We start from the raw sequence: 19487 nt of genomic DNA, 5'->3' as shown, positions 1-19487 counted from the left end.
ACTGGTGTCTGTAGAATAAAGTTACAGACGTTTTCTGGAGAACAATTCTTTTTCCAGAATGTCAGTAGTTGCAGTGCTGTGGGAGGTCTGAGAGTTTCATGGGGTTTTTTTCACTTTTCCTCCCAGAGCTGATTTAAATGTTGCAGATTAGCTGATGTTTTTCTTTGTTAAATGCTTATGAGCAACAATTAGACAAATGACACTGATGACAGAGCTGATGAGGAACATAATAAATTAGCACTAATGATAATTGAGATTATCTGGTCTAATAAAAATGATCATAGTACTGATGGTGATGATGATTGAGGCAGTAACACTGGAAGCAAAGGCGTGTAGACAGGACCAGTTTTAGACTATGTCAGCATTTTATTATCACTGTAATTAAGATTTAGAAAGAATTTCTCTTGCTTGAAGTTTGCTGGTCCACCAGCTGGATGGGTCAAGGCCTGGTAATAGCATGCCAAGGCACAAGCTTCAAGGTCGGGAGCTGGAGTGCAGATTACAAAAGTGAATTTTGGAGGTCCTTTATTACTGTCTGGWGAGTGTAGAGCAGCTTGCATGGGGAGGGAACTGGTGCTCTCTGTGTAAGGCCCAAAAAATATATGTAAAGTTTGAGATAGGAAAGGATGTGTTTTTTTACGGGACTGTTCACAAACTTTCCTACCAACCTGGCAAAAATACATCAGTTAAATATTAATGCAGACATRTAGAGAGCTCAGTTATGTAAAAACTATTATCTGTGATTAAGCTCCAGCAAAAGTATAAAGTTACTTAATTTGGAGCTCACCATGAGTGTGAAAGTTTCCACCTGAGCACAAAAGTGTTAGCAAAATCATTTCTGAACTAATTCAGACTTTATCACTGCCTCTTCCTCTTCCTTGTTCTCTGTGTCTTGCATTCTCTGTGGAGAATGTCAACAGCAGCCTTGGGGTTGTGAAGGTGAAATATTGTTGTCTCTTGTGTTGCATTAAATGCCACTGGCAAATATCCCTCATCTCTAGGYTTCACTAACAAATTAATTGGCTTCAACGATTTTTCAATTCAAGGCTTCCCTCAAGCACATCTAGGGATGGCTTTGTGACCAGAGAGAGCACAGAGAGTCCGTATCCTAATCTTACAGAAAAGGTCTTTAATCTGGGACCACAGCAAGAATTTGAAGTTAGGCCTTGGAAAGGATAAGGCATCAWCTTTGTCTACCTGCTGTTCCCTTGTGCTGTCTAACTCAAGACATTTTGCTTTGATTCTGTCAAAATATCTTTGATGAGACCCATAAAAATATTAGTTTGTCAAATGGTTTTACCCACAGTCAATACCAGAGTAAGTTCAAAGCTTTAATTTCCATTTCAATAGAATCTCAGACCTCTACATGGAATTCCAAATAGCACTTCCTCGCCCCTACCCTGTCCAGATTTTTTATCACGCGTACAGGATAAAATTGTGTGCCAAATCTATGCAGTGTATTATTTTATTACTTTAATTGTTTTCTATATTTTTATATATCTGTGTTATCTGCTTTCTATATTTCACATATTTCTTATTTCTATTTATCCTTTTACGTGTTTACACATACAAGTGTTTACATATACAAATGTAAAGTAAAACTTACACTTACAACAATGCTGTGAACCCATCTGCTAATCAGCACYGTGTCAGTGGCAGCTGTTAATTCCGATTTTAAAGCTAATTAAGTGCCGGAAATAATATTTCAGGAGAGATGCTGACTATTTCGTTAAGAGGCTTTGCAGAATGATGTTTTTCCCTGATTTTGCTGCATGTAGTTTACCATGCAAAGGAGAGGTTATGGGGGGCAASGGAAGAAAGAGAATGTGAATGAGAAATTCTCTCAGGATGTTTTTTGGGTAGCTGGATATTCAACAAAGGGGTGGCAAGATGGGTATTTGGGATGAACAGCTTTGGAATTCATATGTCCATGCTGTTGACTTGAGAATTGTTGGGAAGATGTTATATGTTGGATTTTGGATTTCCTGTCTAATTAGGAACTTACTGCCCTCTTAGTTTTGACCTGTAAGGTCCATATAACCCCAGTGTAATCCAGTTAAGGGGGACATGCTTCTGTTACACATCTCATGTCATATGGGATGCATCAAGTTGCATTATTCACTTTTCCCATATCAAATCCTCTAGGCATGTTCTATATCAGAGGGAACACTCATGTTTTCCAGTGCTATTTCCAAAGCTTTTACCCAGGAGCCATTCACATGTTCAGTTGCCATCCCTCTCAGAGTAAATTCTTCCCACAAAGGCCATATGGAGACATTACTTGGTGTGTAACAAATAAAATACCCATTATGAGGTGGAAACATCCTGGAAAACTGCAGCTCACATGTTATTTSTCCAGTGGAAATAAACAATCAAAGAAATAAAACAACAACAACAACAACAGAAAAAAAAACAAAAACAAAAACAAAAAAAAAAAACCAAAACACCACTCTTTCCTGTGTAGGAGAAGTCACAGGTACCTCACACAAAGAGAATTATCCATCTGTAAGAAGGGGTCAAGTCAACTTTATTTTGGCTTTCTGATCATCAGTAGTTTTTGGRTTTGCCAGACTTTTCTTCTAAAAGGTTGAGCAAGAATGGAGCTGAATGTTCATCCCTTTAACTTGAAAATTTAAGACTCGAAAAATGAAGCATCGTGCAGTAGACATGCACTTTATAAGGTTTRACAAAGCAGAAGGAATACTGGGGTTTTTTTGAGGTAGATGTTTTTTGCAGAAAGCTAATGTTGAAAACACTGGAATGTCTAGCGATGGATATTGTACTCCTGCTGCTCTGTCCATCTGCTTACAATTGACTTCCAAATAGCTACTAATTACAGTTATATGTCTGGAATAGAAGCAACTTTTATATCTCATTTTAGAGACACTTTTATTTTGAGGTAAAAGCACTATATTTATAAATGTGATGGAAATAATAGCCTTTCTAGAAAGCTGCATTTTAAAACTGTTGGATCTCTATTTCATGCTGAATCAAGAGGAAAATAAATTCTACGTTTATCATAGTCCACTAAACACCCAATTGCCCACAAACTCAAGGGTTTGTCAGGTATCATTAAAGTAACTGTTTCATACTATTTATTTCCTGTTTGCAGAATCCATCATTTCTTTAAATGTGGATTCAGGATGTCCTGARCGCTTATCCCACTGGTGTCTTCTTTTTGCACCACTAGAAGAAAACAGGAGTTGGATGTGTGAAATTCTTTCTAAAAACATTCTCTACCATTCCTCTAAATCCAGTGAAATGCAGGCAGGCTTCTCCCAGCTAGTATTGTGATGAATGACTAAGATGTTGCATTTTGTGGGAAATAAGGAAATAATAGTTTTGCTAATTTCAAACCTCTGTCCCTTGCAGCTTTACAGAGCAGAAATGCAATTTGTGCTCTTTAAAAAGATAGGCTGTCCTTTTMTCAAGAGCTGTAACGTTTGCTTATTTGTGTACTTACAGAATAAGAAAATTGTCTGTGGTACTTAATACTCTCACCAGGATTTGAACAGCATTAAAGTCATTATAAAAACAAACACTCAATTTTSCTTCAAATTAAGGTATACCTCAATGGTTTCAGGATTTCCAGGACTGTCATTTCTAAAGGCTTTTATGAGTGTTCTGTTTCCAGTGCCCTTTTGTATTCTGATTTTGAAAATCTCTTGCCATACCAACCCTGAAACTTCTTCCATTTAAGCACAGCTCATCATGTATGGATTTAGCATCAGCCATGGCTTTGGCTGCCCCCTCCTTCAAGGTAGGACACATCTAGGAGGGGAGGACATTTACTGAAATGAGACCCAACTAAAGCATACGAGGCTAAAATATGGCATTTGAAGCTAGGCTGGAATAGTTTTCTACTGATTCTCTGCTAAAATCTGGCACGTGGGCTGAAGCAGGTTTCTCAGCCAGAATAGTCTAGAGAATGGTATTTAAACAAGGCTGTGCTCAGAAGAGTTTTATGCTAAAAGTCAGCACAGTTTCACCTCTAGTGTGGGACACATTTGCATCTGAGACTAAGCAGCACACAGTCTGTTAGACTGTGCTTTCCAAACTACATCAATGMTGACTTTAAGGTTCAGCATTCCTCTGAATTTTCCATTAACTACTCATCTTCACCCTTTGGACCTGAAATATCTTCAATGTCTGGCCCTTAAGTGCTTTGTTGGATCAGTATCAATACTAAATGCATATACAATTTTCACATGCATCTATAATTTTGGGCTCAAATATTCCTCTTCAAATCAATTTGCAACTTAATTAGGTTCTGGCTAATTCATAATTAAGCCAAGTTTCCAGGGGAAAAAAACAAACAGTTAAAAACTATTGGGTCTTGTCCAATGAAGATATTGTTTTGGAGTGCTAATGAGAAATAATGAGAGAATTGGTTGTAAAATGATTTGTTTAAAAAGTATTAAATAATACTTATCTTTTTTCTATACTCTTATGTATGTGTGACTCGTAAGAGATCATATCTACAGGGTTTTTTCTGTGCGAAGTGCTCTGTTTCTGTCACCTTTAATGCAAACCTAAGAGGAGGGAAATACTGCAAATGGCTGAGGCACGCTGTATCCCTCCASTTCTGCTCATAGCTGTGCCCTTGGRTTAAGTGCTTGTTTGCACACAAAAMWMACAGATTTGAAGAAGGTAAATATGAAAGTTGCCTCCAGCCCTAAAAACCGAATATTTTTATGTATATATGTATCTACAGACACACACAAGGACATGTACATGGATGTGAGAGAGGAAGAGAGAATAAACTGAGTTAATTAAGGCAGGCCCATTTTTGCCTCGGTAACTAATGCAGATCTGCTGTAAGTGGGTCAAATGTGCTGTTACATGCTTTAAACTGGCATCTGTGCATTAGACTGCTCAGAGCTTGGCTTCAGGATTTCTTTCCCCCCCAGCCCCCCTTTACTTGCCTTTCCTCCYCTCCATCCTCTTACAGTCAAAACACATAGACATATACTCAACCCATATACTCAAGTATAGCTTCCATTCACCTGAGCAATAATTTTCTGGGAGGGTGAAATTGTGGGGAGCACAAGATTTAACTCTACTTTAGCTCCTCAGCTACTCTGACCCTCCTGGATAAAGAATTACCCACCTGCTTGTTGTTTATAGCAGTGAGGTCTTAAGGAAACCCTATAATAGCCTGAAGAGAAAATGAAGCCAATAAATTATATGGATTAAACCAGCCTGTAAGTTCTCTCATTTTATGTTTTGACCTTCTTTTGGTTATTACCTTTTTCATCAGCAGTTTTTCTCTTTATGAGCACACTGGATTTATATATTTGTCTTTGCAAGCGTACCCCAGASTGGGAGAAGCTGGAAATTTACTCCACGTTCCCATCCTTCTGAGAGGGCACAATTTATCAAGGCTTTTTTCCTAACCTTTCATGATTTTTGGTACATTCAGAAAACAAAGTGGAAAAGAACAGGGCACTGTGTTTTGACTGTGCAACATGGCTTGCATCTGCAGAGAGGCTTTCACAGGTGCTTTAAAAAAGCGTTAGGGACCAATATCAGCAAAACAGAGAAGGATAAAGGATGCATGTGTTTGCACAGGAGGTTATGTCAGATGATGTGTTTTTCTCCCTGGTCCCTGCCATGCTCAGAGACSTTTCTGACTCTGTTGCCTTAGTGCCATCCCCAAAATTTAGTGAGGAGMAGGCAGAGGTTTTCAGCGGATCAGATGTTGTTCACAGCTCATCCTGCTGTAGAGAGCAGGGAAGCTTTGAAAGAATTTGACATTATGCCTTTGCCATATTCTCTGGGGACATCATGCTGTCACCTCTTCCTGTGCCCAAGGCTGCCCCACCTTTGGGCAGGACAGGTGCTGGAGCAATCAGCTGCTGCCTTGGTGCTCTGCACTTGCAGCACATGCTCACATCAGGAACAGTTTTGAACTCTTTCAAGAAAAAAGGGTGCCATGAAGTGCAACTCAGATATCTCCTCTGCTTTTCCTTCCTCCATCTCTCCRTATGCCTGTCTTACGAGAGTCAACTTTTTAAGTATCCGCATACATAATTCCCACTACTAGCTGGAGTTACAATTGCTGCTGTCTGGCTAATGCTCTGGCTGAGAAGTGTTCAAATTTGCTAAGAGGATTTTATGTCTGTGAGGGTGATTTAAAAATTGATTTAAAAATTTCTCTTTCAGAAATCATTTGCTAATCTCCCCGTGGCTTTCAGTGACGAGCTTGACTGGCCYCAGTTCTCAGAGTTCACTGGATTTCTGAATTCCACCATCGGGTAAGCCAGCTGGCAGGGCAGCCAAGTCATAGCAAGTCTCTAGGTCTCTCAGAGCACAGCAACAARAAAACCAAAACAGTGCTTGAAAGAAAAGAGAAAAATACCATTCAGGTCTGCATCTGATCTTTCTAAAATCTAGCTCGACACTGGATCTAGGGTTTTTAAAAAAATATTTTAAATATGTAAGCAAGTCTTCCTGAAATTCAGGCTAGGTTTTAGAACTATAAACTGTACAGTTCTTTGTACAGGTCAAGCTGTAATTTAGGGGAAAAACCCCAAAGAAATAAAAAATAAACTCATTTTTTTACAAAATTCTGGGAAAGGGGAGCGTTGCTGAAACTAACAAAAATCAGCCTTTCTCTTTTCTTACCTTGTTTTTTTTTTTTAAATCTTCCTCACATTTTCTTTTTGCTGCTGAAACAGTGGAATAAAGGATATCCCCATGGTTATTTCATAGTGTTCCCTTTAGTGGGGGAAATCTTTCTTCTTCCCCTCCCACACCTTTTTTTTTAATTTAACACATTTTGAGGAAAATAGCAAAAGGAGAATTTGAGAGAGTCTGTGACCTAATTTTCTGTGTTGGTTTGGCTCATGTGGATGGGGGAGAATGCAGGGATAGATGGAAAAAACGTAAGTCTCTGCCAAAAGGGAAGGAAAATAAAGTCCAAGCACAAAACACCTTGAAATGCCTGCAGTTCTAACTGTGAAGTTTAAAAAAAAAAAATCTTCTTATTAATCATCTCTCTGACCAGCATTGAGAGGCCTTTGAATCCTGCAAGAACTGTAGGRTGCAATCAATAGTGCCTGGTCTGACCTCAGTGTCTGATAATTTTTATTTTTTATGTCTGRGATAGGTCAGGAATACAGCTGAATGCCAAACCAAGCATGGGTCAAGCCTGAAGGGGCTCTCTACCAGCAGAATTTAAAAGTTAGCAGAATGCATTMTTTTCCAGGAAAAATATCTGTTGCACCATACACTTGGACTTTTTGTTTCCTTTTTTCTCCCTGGGCAAAATCCAGGCTCYCAGCCTCAGCTGCATTCACACTGTCTGCTCTAAGGCAGTTTACTACTTGACAAGCCAGCAGGAAAGATCTATGCAGCCTTCTCTATCAGAGCCACAGCAAAACTGACCTTTGAAAATCTATTACAATGCCCAGGCACTCAGCATTTGTCTGGGCTGCAAAGAATGTGAAGCTCACAAGTGATCAGAGCTCAGAACTGCCCCTGAAGTTGTCAGTGATAAGCTTTTGGTCCAGTGTTCAGTTTTTAATCTCTTCCACGCCTGGAAGAAAAAAAACCAAACAACTACAGCCCAGATAGAAATGACTGTGTACTCGAGGCTGGGAGCTTGCTCTTCTTATCAGCCTTGGGGCTGTTATCCTTTTCATTTGTTTTTTCATTTTTCTCAATAGTGCAAAATAAAGGAGAGAACTAATAACAGTCAGGCATAACTTGTTTTCAGATTAATCTGCCCAAGATTTATGATGTTGGGAAATGATTGCCCTGCCAATGTTTCTTCTCTTTTACTTACTGTTCCATAACAACCAATTGAAAAGTCAATTTGTGAACAGCCAACAGAATTGTTTTGATAAATGAAGTATAACAAAAAGGTTTTTAAGCACCTTATCTGAAAGACCAGGATAAAAACACTGTTCCTGTATGGAACAATGTCAAAGAAACTCTTCATTGATTTATAGTTTCTGAGAAGATATGTTGGCTTTATTTTAGGCCACCTTGTTCAAGATTAAAAAGATTTATGACCACAAAAAAAAATTTAAAGAAAAAACAAAAAAAAAAACCCAAAAAAAAAGACCAAAAAAACCCCAAAAACAAAACAAAAAAAAACCCAACCAAACAAAAAAAAACCAAGAGAGATGGTGAAATAGAGGCATACGCATAACTGGGGTACTGAATTTTTGAGAGACAAGAACATACTTCATTTTAATATCAGCTGTATTTTTATCATTATCCTATGAATTTAGCAGTTTGCATTTTCTCTGTTTCAGAGGCTGGACAGACTCTTTGTATCTGCGTTTACGCAAGAGAAATCGCTGTAATCACAGAGATTTGCAGAACATTTCCCAAAATGGTATATTAACCTTTCATTTACCTTTCCTTTTCAATTATCTTTTTTAAAACTTTTCTAGTGCTGATAATTAATGCTGCATTAATGAACGTCTTTCAGGAACAGAAAGAAACCCCTTCCTAGTTGCATGCATGTCTCATGGAAAAACAGAGAACAGCACTTATTTAACTCAGCACTTTTTCTTCTGGCTCTGGGCAGGGAGGTGTGTGGCTTGATCCCTTTTATCCACRTGCTAAGAATTTCCATTGGATGAAAACCACTGTACTCCACTGTAACTCTGTAGAGGTTTTTTTTACCATGGCCAAAAGGGGAGATTTAGAAGGGTGTCACTAGCAGTGACAGAGACTGTGGCATGGCCTCCTCTGGCTTGCATCCCCCTGCTCTGTACTCCTGGGGGGAATCCTGAGAAGCCCTACACTGAACCCCACGGTAACATCTGGGAATCCCACAGGAATCACTGGGCTGCCAAAGCAGCAGGCAGAGTGGGCACAAAGCAGCCATTTGTCTCACAGCAAGGGTGCCCATGACATCCTGAGACATCCTTTGAGGACCAGCAAGCAGAGATCCTCCTATGAAAATGGGAGTGGGTCAGTGGTGCTGGCATCTTCACGTGCTGTCAGAACCGATTTCTGATAAATAATCAAAGACAAACACAAAAACGCTGATGAGACAAAGACAGGACAAAATACTGTTGGGTTTTGATTAATTTATTTTGTGGGCCTGGCCCAACATCATCTTTCTATGAAAAGACATCTATATATATATATATTTATATATTTATATAATATGCCTGTAAATATGCAGCAGACCTGATCTACCTGGAATTAAGGAGAGTGTCTTTCATGGTACCCCAGTGTGCAGTGAAGAAGAGGCAGATTAATACAATAAATAAGGACTGTGCAGAGAAACAGCTAAGCAGGGAAGAGCAGYGGGTTCAAGAGCAAAGCCATGTCTCTTTTGCATCTCTCCTGAGGCAAATGATGCTCAGCTTTTGGAGTGATGACCTTACAGCAAAGTCCAAGACACATACTTGATGACTTCTGTGAATGATGCAAAATTGCAAAGCATTAACCATCCTGGAGCAGGACACATCCTTACACAGGAATAATTTAGATGAGCTTGGGAACAGCAGTGTCAGGAATTGCAGCAAATGCCCCTGTACAAAACATRCATGACAGCACTAACAATGAGATTTCTCTGTAAACTAGTGGCCCATAGGGACAGAGGCAGTGGGGTGCAAAGAGAAATTCCAAGAAAGCATCAAGGGTGCAGGATAGAAGTGGAGGGAGATTAAGGATTTTGCATGATGCATCATGCATGGCATTTTCTCTGGAGACAGGGAGACAGTCCTTGCTCATACAAGTCCTGATAAGACCTCAAATTATGGTCCCATTTGTCTAGAGAGGATTGGCCTTGATTGGGATACAGGGAAAGGYTTTGGGGAGAATAAGGGCAATGGAGACTTCAAAAGGGATGATAAGTCATGTTGACATTTGAACAAAGCAAAAATTAAAAGGTATTACCATTATGAATTCCTTTGAGGCATAAACACCACAGGGGGAAGAATGGTTTAAACTGAAGGATAGTTCTGTTTGGAGGGAATTTATTTTAAAACAAGATTACTGTCAAGGTATGAAAACATAGAATAACCCTCAAAACAGAGGAATGAAGACAAACAAGAAACCCTGGGTTGTAAGAGGGGTTGTGTGAAGAGGTGACTGTAGTTTTCCTTATAAATTGAGATTTATTATGTTARCTTTTGTGTCTTGGATTAGTTTATGTCCTCAACAGCAGGTTTAAAAGACACTTGATTATGCTGTGATTATCCCTTTTTGTTTCTATTGTATTTAATTAATTTTCATGCTTCAGAAAACTGGCTGCAGAAGCTTGGGAAAATTTATTTTCCTTGGGTAGATAATTTGGCTATATGGGATGCTCTTCCTTTCCAGCAGATGATTCAAGTTGGCTACAAATGAGGAGCACTACTGCCTCTAGAGCTACTTAGAAACTTAATAAATATTTGGAATTCCCTGAAAAATTTCGGATCAGAAAGGATCTGCCCAAGCCCTCCACCTCTGACAAAGAGATACACCCAAATATCTCTAAGCCAGGTGCCAAAAGAATGGTGCCAGATTCTTTTTGGGCRTGCCCAATGACAGGATGAGGAGTAATGGCCRKAAGATAAAATTCAAGAAGTTTCACCTCAACAGGAGGAAGAACTTCTTTACATTGAGGGTGGCTGCCCAGGGAGCATGTGGAGTCTCCCTCTCTGGAGAGAGGTGCTTGAGGTGACCTTGCCTKGGCAGGGGRTTTGGATCAGATGATCTCCAGGAGTCCCTWCCAACCCTAACAATTCTGTGAGTCTGTGATCTTACCAGGCAGAAAGGTTGCACAGACAGGTAACATTATGCAGAGATTACTTCCAGCCTCAGGTGGGCATTTTCACCCTAAAAATTGTGTGCTGGTGCCAGCACCAATGCCATTGGCAATGCTTGTCATACACATTCCTCCTTCCTGTGGCACACATGGTGTGCTGAGGCTTTTAGGCTTCTGTGAAAGTGTTTTATAATGTATTTGGTGTCATCACTAAAGTGCTTTTGACTTTTTCACCTGTAAGTTGCAGGGTGCTAGAGTTGGGGTCTCCCATCATCGCAGTCCCCCAAGTGGACTTTCTGTTGAGAGAAAGTTAAAAAAAGGGCCAAACTATATGGTCAAGGATGACTAGGTGTCAATGGTTCTTCTCATTTATTTCMAATTTGTCTCAGCACCTGATACCCTAATTACCTTGTTCTACTCTCTTTACATTAATGAGAGTGGTACTTCATGTGMCTCCTTTTCCCAATTCCCTCATAGTTTTTTTCAGTATCTCTCACTTGGGCATCATTCGTTTTTCTCTCCACGTATCTCCTTTCCACTTACACTACAGACACCTGCAGGATATAAAAAGAGGTGAGCCTGTGTCAGGGCAAGAGACTCTGCAGAAAATTAAGAAGTGAATTTGAAAAGGGAAAGATGACCAGTGAGAGAAGAATCTCAGGATATCTTCTCTAAATCATCACACTGACACTACGTTGTAAAGGTTCACTTTCATTTTCGCATTTGGTGTCATAGTTTCCCAGAATGGGAGGTTTTTAAAAACCACCCTCAGTGTCAATAAAGCAAAGAGCTGGCCACCAGCCTGACCTAACCCCACCTGAGGCAACTAAATGCTCCTCTGAGAGTGATGTTTCACAGCCCCACGTGTGCAATGAAAGGGTGCTGCTCTGGTGGGGGAGATGTGCAGCCAAGAGTTAGAGCCCAGGATGGCAAACCAAGCCAGGCACCAAGAACAGTGTTCCTGTTCTGCGCTCCTGCAAAAGCACCAGCACTGTGTCAGACTTCAGCACAAAAAGTTACTTTCCCATTGCCCTTCTCAGGACATGCATCTTCATCATGGAAAAAGGCCTCCCCAGCCTCCATGCTAATGGGATTGCCGCTTTCCCTTTCTTAAGAAATCCCATTATCCTCTGGAGGTGGTGGACCCTTCCCTCACAACTGGACCCAAACCCAATCTGGATTTCTCAACCAAAATTTACAAAAACCCCACTGGCCTGAAAATGTTTGGAAAGCGATAGAGAGAGAGAGAGAGAGAGAGAGAGAGGAGGAAGGATCCAGGGGCAGCTTCCAGGACAGTCAACAGTGTAAGGGTGACTGTTTTGCTTCATCTCTTTTTTTCTCCTGAATGTTTTCATCACAGATTGCATCCCGTATCACAAAAGCTTCCTTGAAGACTCAATTTACCCATGAAAACTGTTTTCTAAAAGACCCTTCATTTTCTTGATGTTTTGATTTGTAACTGTGCTAATGCTTTCCACGGAGCTGCTTATAACTATCTATGTTTATAGAAGTAATATAACAGGAACAGCTCATTGCTTTTTTTGTAAATACATTTTAATTTCTAGAGGTCCCACTAGTTCATTTATGCTGAAACTGCAGGCGCAGTCCAGGGAGCCTTGTGACAGAATGGCTTAAACCAAGGGTGTTCAGCTCTGGCTGAAAGATGGGCCATTAAATAGGGAAAAAAACAAACTGTTCRTAGTTATGTTCCAAGCTGTGTTTGTCAAGGTTTTTGTGGGGCTCTTATCTTGCTAAAAAGAGCTTCTCAATAGAAGGGCTGGATTTTTGAATGGATCAGCAACCCCCAGGAGAGAAGCAGCAGATAGATACAWTCATTTTTAGCTTGGAAGAACTGGATTATTTAAAACATAAAGGATTCCTTGATATATGCGGTTGGCATCACTATGAGTGATAATAACAAAGGCATCACTATTAARATGCAAAGTGTATGATTGCTACCTTTGGGGTTTATCTCTTAGATCTCTTCCCCCATACCAATCCAGCAGGGATTTAATGATGTTCTGTCCACAAGTTTCCCCTCAAGAACTGCAGGGAGGATAGGCTTTACKCCTCAAAGCCAGCCTCAGAAGCACAATGCAGAAAAGAGAAGAGAGAGGCAAGGGAAGAGTTGAGCTGAGAATAGGGGGAGGATTATRCAAGAGGAGCAGGAATGAAAAAAAGAGGAGAGAGTGAAAATACTGCAAACTAAGAGCAAGTACTAYCTGTAGGAACTGCATCTCTGAAGTTTGTTTCTGTACATGGCTGCGAGATAAACTTCAAGTCTCATCTTGAACAAATCTGAAAGTCTTTTTTGGCTCCATGTTTGCTATCCCTCTTGCATTGCAGGTGATGGAGTTTGATTTGTGTGCTGGGGATGGTTGGATGAATATGCACAGCCTTTAAAGACCTGCTAAGAAGATTAATGCATAAAAACGTTACTAATTGGGAATGCTTTTCTCATTCAAAACATAAACAAAATATTACAGATGCTCACAGATGTTTAGGTGTAGCCAGCTCCTTTCCTCAAGAAGGAAAGATCTTCACCTAACCATTTGAAATGCAGAGCTTCCTGGGACAAGCACAGCTGGCCTAATACTACTTTTTCTTAAGTCTSACACTTGTGGGGAGAGCAATGCAGGAACCCAAACACTGGTGTCTACAGCTATTTAAGGTGCTTTGTGGTATATTTTCCACTTCCAGCTGCCTCTCCAGAAGTGCACAATCTCTCACATCCCTCAAGTGCATCTTGTGATGTATCTGCCAGCCCTGCTGCAGGTGTCTTGGATGTCAAAAATGGCACTTGGTGCCTATGTTTAGGGCCTGAATCAGTCCCAATGTGGTATAGCTGTGAGACACTTACTCTCTCAGAAGAGTGAGAACAGTTCCCTTTGCAATTTATAGGGAAAGTTAAAATAGATCGACTGTTGACAAGTCAGGTTGGCTGGTTTACAGGAGACTACTAYGTTCAACAGATGGGAAGGAGCTGCCAGATCTGGATTAAAAGCCAGATCCAAACAACCCTGCAYTTAAAAGTATTTGATTTTCTACAGTCTGAAGTGTGGGACTCACGTATGAAAGCAGCAGGTCTCTGGATTTACTTCTTAATGCCAGTGCTTGAAAAGGGTACAGAAATGACTTGTAACTCCATTTTTACTTTTAATGCTTCTACGTTCTTGGGACTAAGCAATGAAGTTTTGTTTTGCACTCCAGGGWTTTTTTTGTCACTATAACAATGTTGTACTATTTCTCTTGTGTCCCCCTTATGTGTGATCAGGTGGTTCTTCAGGAAACCTCCTCTCTTTAATAAAAAGGTGAGTGTTTAATTGGATTCAAATGCTAACTTGAGATACAGAAGTATTGATGGAGTTCTGCTTCTTTGAAAGAAAAAAGCAAAGCATTKTAAGGAGTATATAATCCATGACTGTTCTAAAAAGCACAGCTTCCCCACCAGAGYGCTCTCAAGGGCTGGCTGTTTCTTCTCTGCTATAAACATTAATAAACAGAAGAAAAACTGTTTTTGAGTGTGGGTATCACCATCTCCAGGGCCTTGAACTTGGCTCAGTTAAGCCAGTGGAGCATTTCCAGTGATTTTAGGAAAGAGACAGCCTTTCCAAAAACCTGCGTGTCGTGTCCCCTTAACKTCATGTAGCAATGAAAATAGACATGGGCAGGTCCCGTGTTATTTCCATATGGATATAACTGAGTAGCTACTGGGTAGTGAGAGGCAGCAACTCTTCTTTTCAGATGAATTTGGGTGGGTTATTGGTCAGCTGTGTTTGATTTACTTTGCTTGACACTGGTATGGTTCATGTCCTAAAGGATTTATTTTTCTCTCCTCCAGAAAAAGTAATAATGAATCCTTGCCCTCCAGCACTGAGCTTCAAACCACATCCTGATTTGATCTTGAATTCAATTCTACACATAGACTTAGCTGTCAGCCAAACCTAGTCTTCCTTTCCCATCTCTGATTAAAAATTTCCTGTCTGGATTCATGTCTTTGCCCCAAAGTGAAACAATTTGATTTGGCTTCTGAATAACACAAAGAAAATAGAAAGCCAGCAGAAAAAAAAAAAAAAAAAAAAAAAAAAAAAAAAAACCCCCCCCCCAAAAAAAAAAAAAAAAAAACAAAAACCCTCTCCCAAATGTGGGAGCAGTCATTTGGGCATTGGCCAAATCCAACCATACTTCCAAATGTGATCTCATATGAGCATGATGTGTGATTCAGACACCAAGAGTGTACTTTACCACTAATATAGCTCCCTATTTATCTTTTAGCTTGGCCAGAAACCAGCTGTTGGACAATCCAGCCATAGTTATCTATGCTACAATTGGGAATGATGTCTGCAATGGGTAAGGAGCAAAGGAAATGAACATTTATAGTAGCATAAAAGTGACTTCTTTAGAGTACTGACTGCCTGGACATTAGTGTCTGCAACATGTTTCTCAATTACGGTATTTTTCTTTGCCATTGGTCCTTCTTTCTTAATTTTCTGCTGAAAATACTTTTTGTTTCCTTACCTGTATTTGTCATAGGACCTACCAGTCCTCACTTGGAGGTTGCCTTTTTTTTCTTTCTTTCTTTTATGAGCCAGTCATAAAATGACCAATGGTATGTCTGAAATAATTATTTCTAACTTAGCAGAGGGAATGAATAATAACAACGGAGTTGGGGGAGTGTTTAAAGGCATGTAGATCCATCTTACCCACTGTGCCACCTCCTGTCAGGAGGGAGAGCATGACTGGTTTATCATTTCTGAGAAATGAAAACATAATCCCCTGTCAAGGTCCATTTTCACCCTGCCTGTGCTGCCTGCAGCCTTTGCTGTGCTCTCCTGATGAGGTGTTTTGTCTTTCTGGCTTTACGCATGTCGTAAACTCTGCAGGAGAATGATCTGGAGCTTTCTAACTGATATTCTGGGATTACCCATTAGCAATGCTCACAGGGACACCAAGAGGTCACCAGTTGGATGCTTCCCTTCCTCCTGGTGGTAGTGGGAAGGCAGAAAACACCTTGCAACCAGGCCTTGCACAGCACATCCATACTGCAATTTTGGTTTTGCAGGAGGTCCAAGTGCTGTTGCTAGTGCAAAATTATTTTCACCATGATCAATCTTCAGCTTTTCTTGTATGTGGAAGAAATCAATCTGACTTACACAGAGCCTTTCAAAATGCTCACTTTAATAAATGCTGTGCACTCAGCTAAGTTTGTGGGTTGTATAATGAAGTTGGAGCTATTATGTAGGCTGTCAGCCATGGCCATGAAAATGGCCAAGATTTTACACCCTAAAACTCTTGAAGAGGCAGTTCATGGGTTGAAACTTTGCTTGCCAGGTGGTGTGCTCCAGATGAGSATGTCCAAAGGCCAGGCAGGGCTTTCCTTGGCACTGCAGAACCTGGGAGCCCTCAGCTGTGGCAGAAGTGGGACCAAAGGGGCACCTTTTAGGTCCTTTCCTGGCATCACTGTCGCCCTTTAGTCACATGCAGGCAGCCCACAGAAATCACCTGCCATGAAACCCTYTGGCACCCGTGCTCTCTTTGCTCCCCTGCCCTGAACTGCCAAATCTGCCCTCAGCACCGYGTTCCTGTTAGGGGAAAAAGGCACAAATCCCCAAAAGCACCACACTGACTGAGTGGGAAAAGCAGTCACAGGCCTCCTGGTACTTGCTGACAAGTCTGTCCTGGGGATCTGTTTACCGGGAAGCTTATGGAGATAACATTACAACCATTGAGAGGATGATACTTTTCCCTCCACAAAAAATAAAAAATTCACCTTTGCTGAAGTCCATGGCTCCTACAATGGAGACATTCAGGGTGTCKTCTCAAAGGCTTGGCCCAGGCTCTCTGGTGCATATGTTTCAATTCTGCCATGTCACTGCCTTTGCTAAARGCACCTCTTTTTCCTTTGTTTTCTCCTCATTTTGTAGGCTATTCCRTTTGCTTACTCTGTCTCTAACACTGCTTCCTATTCTTGCCTGAAGTAAAAAGAAATTTTCCAGAAATTTAAACCGTTTTGACCTTGCCTCACCCATTTGTATAATCCAAAACATTCCAGAATAGTATTTAATACTTGCTTGAATCTCTGATGTCTTTTTATCCCAGCATCCACTATCTGACAGAGACACTTTTGTCTGCGCAAATTCTCACTGCTGTTTTCTGTCTGTTTTCTTCCAAAACATTCACAACATCAAAAGAGGCTACATCAGGGTGTAGTGATCCCTRTGGCTCTGGCAAGGAAAGATGCTGCAGCTTCTGTAGCATCGTGCTGTTTCCATCGAGGGGGATGGACAGTGGAGAGAGATTTTTTTCAGTGTCCAGTCGCTGTGTAGCTGCCCTGGCTCTGATGTACCCACAGAGGTTATGTGGGATGCAGAGCATTCGATGGGCTTGACTTCAAACCTAGGACTTGACAAATATAAACCTCTTCAAGGACGGCTTTAAACTAARTAACAGAGCCTTCCTGGCCTTATCCTGTAGTTTGGCTTCAAAAGAGGGCAGTGTACTGAGCATACTGAAGACACAACTCTTCCCAAAGCATTAAATGCAGGTTCCTGTTAAAATGCTAGTATTTCATCCCCTGCAAAGAGCAGGGGAATGAGTTATATGGATTTTTGTAGAGGAAAAATATAATGAAATTGRCAGCCTGTGTTGCACATTTCCAGTAGTCTCCACACCATGGTGTCCAAACAGGAGGGTTAACAAMATAAAGACAGATGGCAATGGTATCTCTCAGCCCACTGAGGTGTAAATGTGGAATACAGAGACCTAGGGAAAAAAAAAATCAGACAGGAAAATAATGAGCACCAGAAATCTCAAATGCTGTACAATCGCTACAAGTACTGGTTGCATTTGGGGTATGGCACCGTTTCTCCAGCCTCTCCTTCACAAATCTGCAGATGGCACCTGCAGCAAACTGCAAGGTGACAGCAGCAAAGCAGGGTGAGCAGGAGCACCCTGTGAAAGGATCCTGTATGAAGTGGCACCGGTACCAGCAAGAGCATAATGCTCTTTTATCATGAGACTATTGGCACCAAACAGCTGCTCCATCCCTYTAGCCCAGAAAATAGGGAGTAGGGAACACCTCTAACCCTCATGCCCTGGGGGTACCAGCCCTGTGCAGTGAGCCCAGGGGATGAGGTRAAGGTACCACAACGGGCCCTGGTGCTCACCCAGGCACCTTGGAGTCCTTATGGCAGAGCCAAAAAAAATCAGATGTGCCTACAAGGTTGCTTTCTTCTCCTTCGGTTTTAATTTCATAGCCTGGCACAGAAAGGAAATGGGAAGAAATCCACTGACATATCTGCATGACTTCAACACAGTATGACAAGAGAAAGTGGAACTATGAATGTCATATTAATTTTGGCTTGTACTGACATGTTTGCTTGTGGTAGAGGCCTTACATCAGAGCAGCATTTTGAAATCAAGTGCTGCAACACCTGTAGGCGATATGAAGTAATTTCAGAGTAAATCCACAGTCTTATCTCAAAAGTAGCTTGATTGGGTGGCTGTCACAAGGATAAACCTGAATCTTAATGCTGGTTTTCAGTTCTCTCCACTAGAAAGTCTCAAATGCTTCAGTAACACACACTGCATTAAGACAAATTTCTGGGCCTAGGAAACTCACCCAGTTTTTATTTTGTGTGCAAAATTGAGCTGTCTGAAGAATCCCAAATACTGGTGAGGGAACATGCTTCGCCCGCACAGGACTCAGCCCTCATTCCCCACCTCTGAATCCAAACATTTCTGGTGTCAAGAGAGAGAACAGCAATGCCTTGGGAAGCTCCTGCTTCTGTGGTGTTCAGTGACAAGGAATCTGACCCAACTCACTCTGCAAGCATCAAGTTGGCCCTTCTCTTACCCCTGGGAAGCCAAAAAAGAGGTGCAAGGACTTTCCTATGGAAAGGACCTGGATGGAGCCTTCTGGCTGCTAAGGTGATTTTTTTCTCCACGAGTCTAAGAGGAAAAAATGTGGAAACCACTAAAACAGAAAGGGTGGTCATTAGTGYCACATTCCTGCCTGGAAGGACATTCCCTGTCTTTCTTCTTGAGCTTCCTCTCTGAATGCCTTGGTCAGCWGGGCTRMACMACCAAGATGGAATGAAAACTGTCACAAGACCCTGCTTCCCGAGGTGGATGGATCCTCTCTTGCTGGGATGGGACAGCCTTCTGAGGGCTGTGCTCCCCCCTCTTGCTGTCAGCCCTTGTTAGGGACATGTGCACCACGAGAGGATGGCAACAGCTCTCAGGCAGGAGAGCTTGTGGACACTTTTTCTGTAATAAAGTGATTGYTATAATAACATAACTGGAGCAGTGTTCTCCAGGCAGCCTGGGGTGGTTTTGCTTGTTTGTTTTTCTTATATAAATTGAAATGTATTTCAACTTTAGGATTTAATTTCCTCCCACAGTCCTGCGGCATTTTCAGCTAAATGCAAGAGGGGAAGGATAAACCTRAGCCAGGGACTCTGGCTTGAAGAGTCTCATACCTGACACTGTGTCACAAAATGTGGGCATTGAGTCCACATGTAACACTGACACAGTTCCTGTACCCCAATGGACTGTTTTAATCTTAAATATCAGCTCTCTCCAGGCTTACATGTTCATCCAGACCTCTGTCCTACCCTCCTGCAGAGCTGTAGTAAGAGGTGCAGGATATGTGAGAGAAAAAGCTACCCTGGATATTCCTATCTTGCATAATCAGAGCATGTTGAATGTAAGCTATGTGCAGGAACCCGTGGGGAAAGAAATCCTACTTTCACCCAGCTGTGATGAG

General features: G+C 41.2%; 1 protein-coding gene across 1 annotated transcript in view; it reads left to right on the top strand.

Moving 5' to 3' along the window:
- Positions 1-19487, top strand: part of AOAH (acyloxyacyl hydrolase) — a 76375-nt gene that overhangs the window by 40685 nt on the left and 16203 nt on the right. The window contains exons 13-16 of the mRNA XM_057367735.1: positions 6166-6257; positions 8265-8347; positions 13995-14031; positions 14996-15070. Coding sequence (XP_057223718.1) covers positions 6166-6257; positions 8265-8347; positions 13995-14031; positions 14996-15070 — 287 coding nt within the window. The remainder of the gene's footprint in view (positions 1-6165; positions 6258-8264; positions 8348-13994; positions 14032-14995; positions 15071-19487) is intronic.

The sequence above is a fragment of the Malurus melanocephalus genome, unplaced genomic scaffold (genome assembly GCF_030028575.1).
Source record: "Malurus melanocephalus ecotype Western Australia unplaced genomic scaffold, MMel_1.1 scaffold_83, whole genome shotgun sequence".
NCBI classification, from domain to species: Eukaryota; Metazoa; Chordata; class Aves; order Passeriformes; family Maluridae; genus Malurus; species Malurus melanocephalus.
The sequence above is the reverse complement of the archived record's forward strand: the minus strand, read 5'-3'. Positions and strand labels throughout refer to the sequence as shown.